This window comes from Lactuca virosa, chromosome 9, assembly GCF_052849685.1.
Source record: "Lactuca virosa cultivar CGN04683 chromosome 9, Lactuca_virosa_CGN04683_v6, whole genome shotgun sequence".
Taxonomy (NCBI): Eukaryota; Viridiplantae; Streptophyta; class Magnoliopsida; order Asterales; family Asteraceae; genus Lactuca; species Lactuca virosa.
Genome location: NC_136434.1, coordinates 50,985,348 through 50,997,404, shown reverse-complemented (window position 1 = coordinate 50,997,404; position 12,057 = coordinate 50,985,348). Strand labels below are relative to the sequence as shown.

The 12,057-nt window shown below is 31.3% G+C and overlaps 1 protein-coding gene across 1 annotated transcript; it reads right to left on the bottom strand.

Annotated features, from left to right (window-relative positions):
* Window positions 1-649: 649 nt before the first annotated feature.
* On the bottom strand, window positions 650-5,522 carry DMR6 (2-oxoglutarate (2OG) and Fe(II)-dependent oxygenase superfamily protein). Its single transcript, XM_079071235.1, has 4 exons — window positions 5,192-5,522; window positions 4,879-5,126; window positions 1,183-1,507; window positions 650-1,100 (listed from the first exon to the last, which is right to left on the bottom strand). The coding sequence occupies exons 1-4, from the start codon at window positions 5,387-5,389 to the stop codon at window positions 858-860; spliced, it is 1,014 nt and encodes a 337-aa protein (XP_078927361.1). The 5' UTR covers window positions 5,390-5,522; the 3' UTR covers window positions 650-857.
* Window positions 5,523-12,057: the final 6,535 nt, after the last annotated feature.

Genomic DNA, 12,057 nt, shown 5'->3' with positions numbered 1-12,057 from the left:
TTTGTGAAACTTCAGCGGGTCATAACTTCTTTGTTATAAGTCGGATTTCAGCGTTTTTCATATGTACGGAATCCTTGTGACATATACTATAACTTTGGTTAAGATTATTTATCATATATAATCTTTTATCAAAAAACCATTTTTAACGTTTATTATCGCTAAATTGACTAGCCCGAATTTGCGGGCGTTACAAATAATATTACACGCGTTACAAATAATATTTACGTAACTAATAGTACCTTGCCCATTTCGGTAAAATGAGCAAAACACATTGTTACTCCCTACAATTTGCCATTTTAATTTTAGTAATATCTAAAAGTCCTTTCTAAAAAAGTATCTAAAAGTTCTTCCTAAAAAAATATCGAAAAGTTCTTATCGTCAACTATAAATAGAAGTACATTCAATTCTAGTTGTAGTTAATGCTTAAACGCTGATCAAGGGGCGGTGACCAAGTGGTATCAAAAGTTGTGGTAAGATGCCTGTCAAAGAATAGATTAACGGTTCAAAGTATCTTTCGAATAAATGCGCAAATTTAATAGTAGATTTAGGAAGCATGTTATTTACCTCTTTAAAAAATGAATACAATCAAAGTACATACAATATATTAAAATTACAAAGCCCAATGCAATATTCACGGCCAAACACGATGTAAACCACCGAAAAATAAATCATTTAATTTTGGCTTCTTATTCACTTCAAGCCTAAATCCACATTCAAAGTACAATTATTATTCGTAAATAACACAAATATTAGGTGATCAATATACTAAAAAATCAAACGACTTTGGTTAACACCAACAACAAATTAGTACACAACATCGAAACACATATTCCTTGATATAACGGAAGAAAATACAACTAGTTCTTGAAGAATTCTAAGCAATGTTCTTGATCAAGGTTTCTAGTCCAAAACTTCGCGTAGTATTCTGCATAAGTAAATTCTTTGAATACAGGTTTTGATCCTTCCTTTATTATTTCTTTAGGAGCCCTAATAATGGTGTCATTACAAGGACACAAAAACGAAGCTATAGACATTCGCGGGTTGTCTGAGTTAACCACAGCTCGATGCCATACACTTTTATATTCACCATTACTCACCGCCTATAAAAAAAAACTCAAGATTTAATTATTGTTGCTTAACAAATACTTAATTTAATAAAACATTATCAAGCTAATTAATTACCTCTAATTGATCACCAATGTTAATTACAAACGCATTAGGGTGTGGTTTAACGGCTAACCATTTGCCATCTTTGAGAACTTGAAGACCAGAGACCAATGTGTCTTGGAGGAGGATGGTAAGAGCATTGGGGTCTGTGTGCCCGGGTAGCCCGTAGGTCAGCTCGGGCTCAGGGCACACCGGGTAATGATTGATGGCCATATGTTGACCTTGATCGCCTAATATAGTTTTTATTTCTTCTTTTTGTAACCCTAAACTTTCTGATATTGATTCTAATATTCTCATTCCTAAATCTCGCACTGCTGTACAATAATTACCAACATATTCCCTGAAAAAAACGAACCAATATGAACATGTGAAAGAATTAAAACAGTGACTACCATTATGAACATTTAATATATTTTTTTAGATAAAATAACAGTGACACGTTAATTATAAAAATAACTGTTAACTGTTACAGAGACTTTTGTAAATATATAAAGTCAATACTAAACCGGGAAGAAATATTAAAAAAATAGTGACGTCAACACGGGATGTGAGATACGACGCAAGCATACCGCGTTGAGATGTGGAATCAGTGGGCATCACACATAATGTCGCGCTGTCCTATTAATATTTAAATAATTGAATTTTAGTTATTAAGTACATATTAATATATTATATTAACGTTATGCTTAATTTACGGAAATGTATCGTTTAATGCACCTCTTTATATATATATATATATATATATATATATATATATATATATATATATATATATATAACCCGTCGGAACAACGAGTTATAAAATTAATTAAAATTTCATAAGAAAAATTTATAATTATTAATCAATTATTTTAAATAAATCATTTTAAATAAATTATTAATTAAAAGATATATATTAAAATTTTAAAGTTATTATAATTCTAAATTTAACATATAATTAGAAAATATAAATTTGAATTTTGAAATGAGTTGCCTAATATATTTACATGACACATGACATAATATTAATATATATATATATATATATATATATATATATATATATATATATTTGTTTATCAGACATAAACAATGTTAATCCTAGTTTTAGGGGACAAACATTATAAATTACAGTAAAAACTAACGACAAAACACATAAAACCTTAAATATTTATAGAAACATCACACACATGTATTCGTTAAGTCTTTCTGTGCACATGGTTTTTGTCCAAACATAACACATGCATTAGTCTTATCACTTATGTTCTGGTACATCATAAATATAGGAATGTACAATTTTTGCCGGACATTGCATAAAATTGATAATTATTGTCAAAAAAAAAATCTTTATATATAATAATTTATGTTTTAATCGATTATATAGTATAATATTTTAAATCATAAATTGTCGTGGAACTCCAAATCAACTCCAAACTTATATAAAGATAAGTTTGTATTAGTTTCTATCTTAGAAATTATATATGTTAGATCACAGTCACATGTGTCTATCTTACAAATTATGATACATTATCTATTTGTTCAAATAAAATTATCAAATTTAAAAATTAAAAGTTATAATGTGACATCATAAAAATAGTCATTGCTTACGTCACATGTTAACAAGTCATCGAAGCAACCACTATTATTAAATATCTTGCTGGCCTACGTCGGCATGTGCCATCAAGCTAAATAACATGTATAGACTCGGTCATAATTATTTAATTTATTGTGATGTCAATAATTTTGATCCTTTTAGAAATTATAGGGTTGTAGCAGCTTCCCAAAACATATTCTAGAAGACCATATTCATTAAAGGGCTTCTAGCCCAACGGTATCCGGTGTTGTCTTCCCTTCTTGAGGTTGAAGGTTCAAGTTCGACATAGGTTGATTTAAAGTGTAGTTTAGGAATAGGTTAGATTTGCCGTTTCAAAAAAAAAAAAAAGACCAAATTCAATTGTTTAAGACTGAAAGGTATGGATAACGCCCACTCCTATTTTCGTGAAATGGCATTGGAAAAACGGCATGGTAACGCCGACACACAGCCCTGGGGTCCGGTGTTTTTAGACGTTATGTTGCGACACGTTGTGATGGTAACCAAGGAAACAGGAGTTTTTGACGAATGTTACAATTGCACGTCCCAAAATGGTGAGAGTTACCTCCCTTGTTGTGCATACTGGAACAATGAAAAAGACAGTATTTTTTCGGTTTGGATAGTTTTGGCCCCCCAAGTTCCACATTCTTATGAGTTAAACCCCTAGCCAAATTTGTCTTACAAAATCTGATTTCAAAAAAAAAAAACCATTTGGACCTGGACTTATATAATCTTTTATTATTATTATTATTATTAAAATAACATGTTTTATTAATTTATGTTTGTTTTTTATAATTATTGAACAAAAAAAAAAAAGAAAAAAAATGATGACATGGAAATTAAAGTATGTTATAATATATTGTTCATTTCCACACTTGGTGTTATAACACCATATATGACATGATTGGTGATGTGTCAACTTTAAGGTATGATAACATGTCTTAACATGTTGTCCACATTCACCAGCCTAATAAAAATATATTGGATTATGATTGATTTATTACGACCAATGACTTGTATTATGAACTTTATTTATATGAATATATGATATGTATATTTGTACAATGATAAAGTGTTCTTATTTAAAATATGAGTATACAACAACAAAACCCAAAATCACATAATAAAAGGGTTGGAAAAAATAGATGTAGGCAATCTCTAACATATATAGCGGAAAACCAGAATATATAATACCTCTAATCTCTAATATATGACGTAAATATATTATAATAAATCTTTAAGTAAGCTGTTCTACGTGAATACATATAATAATCATATATGTACGTAAATATATCATGGTAGATTTTTAATTAAGCTGTTTCACCTGAATACATATAATAATGTTAAATGCAAGTTAACTTAAACAAGTTATGATATAATATTAAAAAGGCTAAACATAGATCACATCAACCATTAAACTAATTTTGACATCTTGACCCTTTAGTTTGTGTAGGCAATCAACACTAAAACTAATCAAAGTCAAAAATCAAAACCATATAATAGTTTTTTTTTTTTTTTGACATAAAATTACAATAAAAACCATAGTGTAACCAAAAAGACCATTTGCAAAGGCTAAAGTCATATTTGTACACTAATTCGTTGGAATTTCTTTGGCAGCCTTATTCAAGAGCACCTAGTAAATTTCAGGATAAAGGTCTACATTTTCGGCTTCTTTTAAGTTTTTGTCAATTTAATCTGTGGACCAATCACATATACAACTTTTATTTTTTATGCATTATCACATAGATTCATTGTGTACTTAACAAGTATATCTAATTTCGAAAAGTATCATTCACTGTTTCATCATCATGTCATCGTCACATATAAGACAGATTTTTATGTTATGTAGTTAAAGCTTAGCTGCTACAGCTCCAAAACGTTTGGATTGAGTAGTTATTGTCGATTTTATGATTCTTGTGTTAACAAAACTGATGATAAAATACTGAAATTATCAGCAATCAGTTAAGAAAATTCAGTATGCAACTCACATGATGCTGCTATAACACATTTTTAACGTGATATTCAAAATGCACGACACGTATCATGAACACTGTGTATGTATGTGAGAGAGAGAGAGAGAGAGAGAGAGAGAGAGAGAGAGGGAGAGAGAGTAGGAGAGATTTGGGGAAAAGATGAATTACTTGAAATAAGAAGGATTTGAAGGCCATTCAGGACTGTATTGATCCAGAGGATAACAGTGAAGCCGGAGATAATCTCGCCAGTTATGAATTTGTTCTTTTTGTACGTTAAAGCTGGTGGATAGCCTCATCGTCTTCGATGGATCCTCTGAGTAAAGCTTCATCTTCTCTTCCACAGGCAACAGGAAAAACTCCCTACCTACTTGTTGCATTTTCTCCACTATTTCATCAGGCACACCATGATTAATCACCTGAAAATTTGTTCTCCACGTCAATTCCTTCCTTTATTGATTGATAAGCAAAAGAAATTAATTACCTGGAAAAAACCGTATCTTCTACAAGCATCGCCAATTTGTTGGCTTATGAGTTGTCTATCACCACAACCGATGTCAATAACAGGAACGTCGTTGCAATCGGAAACTTGAGATAGGTTAGGTCTGTCGTTAACCGGACGGACGTAGCTCTCCGGTAGAGTAGTATACCGGAATCCACTGGAGATGACTTTTGCGGCCATTAATTAGGATTGGGACGGTGGCCGGTGTAGGGGGTTAACGGTGGTGAGATTTGTAGGACCCAGTGGAACGATTCTGTAAAAAGTAAAGGCAATTGCGAGGCAAGTGAGGGATCATGTGCTCAATATATAGAATGCGAGTGTACATACGATATGTGTTTAGAAAACGGGAAGTTCGGTTCCAACTGACAAAAATATACAGATGGTTTTAAAAACAGAATTGTTTCCCAGGCAATAAATTTTTTTAATACATATCAATATATATTGCATTAAAGTATTGTATTGTATAATTTTATAAAACATTGTATGAAAAAAAATTATTATGTATGAAAAAAAATTACTTTACTTTGCTTCTATTTACATAACCTAATCCAATTAAAATTTCATTCTCATTAACAAAACCTAGATCATTTATCAAATTAATATAATTTATAATTATGTTTTATTCTCTTAAAAATCATTAGAATTAGTAAATTATATGAACATGTGGTTTGAGGTAGTTAAATGCATGTTTAGTCCTTATTTTTTTTTTAATTCGGACGGTCTCTGTGATATTGTTTTGTCACGATGTTGGTCCCAACGAATGTAAAAAGACCAAATTACCTTTATTATTATTATTATTATTATTATTAAAACAAATTAAAAAATCAAATAAGATAAAACAAAACTTAAAACAAAGTAAAGTTTGTATTCCATCTTCATCCCTTCATATGTACATCCCTTTCTCTTAGTGCCCCTTTCTCTTAGTGCCCACTCTACAGAGCCTTCACACATCTCTTGTCGGAAACTGCCATTGTCACCCTCATCTACTCCCACACCGCCTCTCTACATTTATGAAGACTCAAAAAGCCTCATCGCCATCCCTTTTTACACATAACTCTCCATCATATCCATTTATGAAGATTGAAAAAACTCTATCGTTCCTTTCTCTTGCTGGAATTAGTGACATCGTTAACATGTGATAACATTCAGGCAACCAATGGCTTGATATATGAGGTGTTAACTTCAAAAACTAGATTATCAAACTCACCATTCAGAGATTGGCTTCCGTGGAGGTTTTAAGCCATTCAAAGTTTGGCTCGTTATATTCTTAAGATCTTTCTTGAAGCATGGACATTTTTTTGAAACAAAAAATTTGTATTCTACTCCCAAAATTACCTATGTTCCCAAGTGAGACTTTAACGTTCGACGACCTCATGGAGAGAGGGCACACATCATACCGACTTACCCTCTATGATTCTGGTGGTTAGATATAGGATTTGTGCAAGAAATTAGTCTATTCACCGTGGATCGTATCTAATTTCTCCATCAGTGTATTCCGTTTTAGTATTGGCACGTGGGATTCCCTATCTTGGGGTTAAGAATTTATGTTATGAAAACCTTTTTTCCTCACTGCAACTTTATCTAAATCTGTAATCATTTAAGTTTGATCGTTGAACAACTTTGTCGCCAAGCCAAAAAAATAAATCGGTATGCTGCTAAGAATTTTTGATCAGTAAATGTCCATTTCAAGTTTGATTTTAAGGTTTGATTTCAAGGTTGATATTTAGTATTGGTTTTCGTTTGGTTTTGATTTTCAGTTTTAGATTTGATGTAATGCCAGTGGTGATCGTCGTTGACCACCGCTGGTGGTCATGAGATATTTCAAGAAGGAAGAGTGGGTGGGAAATATTGGTGGGTCTCGATAACAAAAAGTAAAAAATAAAAGATAAAAATAAATAATAAAATTAAAAGAAATACAAAATACTATTAAGAATGAGTAATATAATCATTTTATGCCAGGGACCAACATCGTGACAAAACAATATCACAGGCAGTGGCGAATCTAGAACAAAATTTTACGTAGTTCCCAAATTAAGTGAAACCGATAAAAAAATCAACAACACTTGTGGGGTGTAGGGTCGGGTCGGGTCTTGTACGATTTAATGAAATATAACTGAAAAGCCGATCAGGCACCACCAATTAAATTTTTTTAAAACCAACTAAAATATAACTAAAAAAACCGAACGATTTAATGAAAAACTAGTTAATTATTAGTGCATTGATACCTTATTTTTTTTTTTATAAAAACTATATATTATATTTAACTCTATATATTTAACAGCACGATTGTCCATTGTAACTTATTTTTTTCTTCTTTTAAAATGGTTTTTTTAAGACATTTAAAAAAAACAAACTCAAGGTAGGTCCTCTACTTTTTCTAAGATAGTTTCTAATTTTTGTGGCATATATATTATAAATGAAATTGAAATTTTAGGTAGGTCCTACGACCTACCTTCTTCCTTATTAGATACGCCACTGATCATAGGTACCGTCCAGTTAAAAAGAAAAAGTTAGGGACTAAGTACGTAGACTACCCCAAATCATATGAACGATTTATGTAATTGATCCAAAAAGTAATTATTTTATTTATAACAATTAAAACTTGTATTTTAAATATAAAAGTAAATAACAAAAAAGATAAAAGTCATTTTTTATTCATCAAGCATACTTAATCATGTTGATAAACCAAGTTACCATCGTAACATGAAATATAAAATTATATATACAAACTTTTCATCTCCTTCTAGGGATGTCAACGGGGGCAAACGGGACGGGGAGTGCATCCCCCGTCCCCGCCCCCGAAATTTTCTCGTTCCCCCGTCTCCGCCCCCGCCCCCGAAATGTTCAGCCTTCCTACCCTCGTCCCCGCCCCTGAATCCCCTTTATTAACCCCGCCCCCGCCCCCGTTCCCCTGCCCCCGATTGATTTTGGGCTGCCTTTTTTTAGGCTAAAAGAAGTTGTTATTTAGGCTAAAAAAAACTATTTTTTTAGGTAACAAATAACTATTTTTAGCATAATTTTACATGTTAAAAATAAAAAATTTATGACATCTTAAAAACATTACACTAACAATTTAAATGTTTTTTTGATGAATTTTGGAAACTCAAAATTATGTTATTGTTTATTATATTTATATAATTAATATATGTGTAATTTATTAACGGGGTCCCCATGGGGGTTTCGGGATGGGATTGCCTACCCCCGCCCCCATCCCCGAAATTAAAACGGGGGTTAACATTGCCCCCGCCCCCGTCCCCGCCTCCGGTTTTAAAAAAAAATTTCCCCAAACGAGACGGGGCCCCACATGACTTTTTGACATTCCTATCTCCTTCAAAGTTTGAATAATTTTGAACATCGCCAAGATTTGACTTGAAATTTGAATACAAATGATTTATGATAGCAAATAAGAAATCAAAATGGATTAAAAATAAAAAGTTGCTATTGAATATGAATTATATCAATATTATATTTTATTTATAAAAAATATTATAAAGTTTAATGTTTTTTTTATTATTATTTTTGATTGAGATAATATCAAGGTTCTAAATAACTTTAGGTGTGACTTAGCGACAATGTTAAGCCTCGAGCTTTTTCGAGTCGTGACGTACCACGTCATTTGTAAAACGTGACTTAAAACGGTAATTTTGTATATAATTAATAATTCTACATATATTTTCTAATATATATATATATATATATATATATATATATATATATATATATATATATATATATATATATATCCCTATTCTAATAAAAGAATAGTTTTATTCTCTTTTTGACATGTGTCACCCTATTAGGTCTCCTAATTAATGCATATTTTATTCTTCATTTACCATGTGTCACCTTATTATATCTCCTAATTAATGCATACAACTTGGAAACCTATTGATTCTCCTTTTCAAATTTCAAATTTTAAATTTTCCACTTTAATTACATTAAATTAATAACATTAGAACAAAAATTAAAATAAGAATAATACAAATTATAAAGTGATATAATTTTACATATTTATTTAAATAAATGATTATAATTTTATATAACTAAAAAAATATCTTAATTAATAATTTATTTAAAATAATTGATTAATAATTTTGAATTTTTTACTATAAAAGTTTGATTAATTTTATAACCGTGGTTCCCACAGGGTATATATATATATATATATATATATATATATATATATATATATATATATATATATATAGAGAGAGAGAGAGAGAGAGAAAGAGAGAGAGAGAGTGAGAGAGAGAGAAAGAGATAGATATGTTGAGGTGTTTAAAGTAATTATTGTGTTATTGTATGCATAAATGTGGACCAATCATTTTAAAAACCTAGATAGGGGTAAAATTGTAATCTTAGCTTTTAATTGTTTTTGGTAATTAATTATTCAAATCATAAACCCTTTAATTTAGGCAAAATCGTTTACATTTACCGCTTTAAAACCCTTGACAGAAAACATCGACCTTTAACAATCAAGCAGCTCTCGGCTGCTTCTCTCCCGGTTCCGACATAGTGTTTGAAGGGAAGAGAGGTGAGTGGTTCAATCGACGGGATGAAGAGGCGGCAGTTGGTTCGAAGGAAGCAGTTATCGATCGGTGCCCTACCCCTCTAATCAGTCGAAGACGCTGACGGTAAGGGAAACGAAGGAACAGGGCATGTCGACGGAGCTTCAGTGATAGTTGGGAAATCGCGAGGAGGTGCGGAGGGAAGAAGCATCGGGACAACACCGATCCAGGGGGTGTTCGATTGTTGTGTTTGACAGGAAGAAGAAAAGACGAGAAAGAGGGGGGCAGACGCCCTTCTCCGGTAACTCTCTTATCGATCGGTGCCCTACACCACTGTGTATTCCATTACAACAAAATCGATTAGGTAGGGACAAGCAAAATCAGCGGCGGCAGTAGGCGGCTCTGCCACTTCTTCCTTTTTTTTGGTGAGGTGAGAACGAGAGACAAGGAAGTCGATGGGTACAAGTTTCTTTCTTCTTCTTCTTCTTATTTTGACTGATTTACTGTAAACCAATGAAGTTTAATCTTCAAATGGGTTTTTTTTTTTAATTTGATTTGATTTCAATATATAGAATGGATGTTTGGGTTGATTGTTTGACAGAAATCAAAGAAATTTTGGATGTGTTTAGGTTTATTGTCTAATTCTTTCAAGGTGTAATATTTTTGGTGAATTGGGAATTTGTTCTGATTGTTTAATTTTTACAGGAAATTGAAAGTTGTTTTGATGCATACCAAGTGCTCGCTAAAATGCTTCAACCGAATGGTATTTCTTCGTTTATAGTATTCTATCAGAAAAGAATGTTTTTTATGATAATCATAAACATATTCTGTTAGAATGCCACAAATTAATATAATTATTGGTAAATTAATTCTAATTCTATCAGAATTCCATTTATGTTGGAATGGAATATGAATATTTTCTCACTAATTTATTCATTGGATTTGTTTGCACAGAAGCTGATGCTTGAAGAACGGACCACGAAATTTGAACGACGCCTCTTAGCAACATTATTCTTTTAGAATGTATTAGTGTCTTTGTTAGATTTTGATGTTTTTTTCTCGATTTGAAAGTTTTTAGTTTTATTCTTTAACAATAAATGTAATTTTTAGCAATTGTTACATGTATTCTATAAGAAATAATGTAATTTTTGTTTTAATTTTTCAATTGCTGGTTCGAGAATTTGTTATTCTACAAGAAACTTTTAAAGTCGTGATCAAGAAATATGTTCAAGAATATTTTTATTATTTTATGGTTCTAGAATATTTTTATTTTTGAACATACTCAAACATATTTTGTCAGAATGTCCGAATTAAAAACATTATAATTCGTAAAATCGGATTTTTAAAATTAATAGAATCTAAGATCCCATAAAATATGCAAATTTCCTTTTTTAAATCTATATTAATTGACTAAAATACCCTTCTAGTAATTATATTTAATTCAATAATATATATTAATCACTTTTTTAAAATAAGTAAAATGATTGGCCCATATTTATGCATACAATAACACAATAATTACTTTGAATATAATAACCTAAGCCTATATATATATATATATATATATATATATATATATATATATATATATATATATATATATATATATATATATATATATATATATATATATAGGTAAAGGTTCAAATGAGAACAAAAAAAGATTAACAACCGTAGGAACCACTTATTTTGGTCTATTCTTTCATACTTATTTTGCAAGAAAACTTTCCAAACCCTCTCAAACTCTTCCAACAACACTTTCATCTTTTATTATATCAGATTTACACACTACACAAACTATATCTTCTCTCTCATCTCAAACTTGAAGAACACATAAACATTGCCACCAGCCACCACCCCTGTTGTCGCCGCCTCCTACCGCCGGCGTATCGTCGTCGCTCCTACCACCGACGAACCACCGCCATCAGATCCACAAGCTCCGGTTAGCTCCAGATCTGCAATTTCAGCTTCAGATATACAATTTTCAGCTTCAGATCTACGTCTTTAGTTTTCAGATTTATGATTTTCATCTTCAGATCTACGACTTTCATCTTCAGATCTACGATTTTCGTATTCAGATCTATGACTTTCGTCTTCAGATCAACCATTTTCGTCTTCAGATCTACCATTTTCTCCTCCAGATTTATGAGCTCCGGCGAGCGGTGATAACCACCACCTTCATCCATCACTGTCACCGCCAACGGAAACACGTATCTGACAAGATCTGATGAAAATACTTCCATATCCACTGTCGATCGCCACATGGTCTAAGATATGGAGTCACGAAATTGTTTCAACTTCACTTTCCTTCTCTAAAATGCAAAACATCTTAGTTTTGGT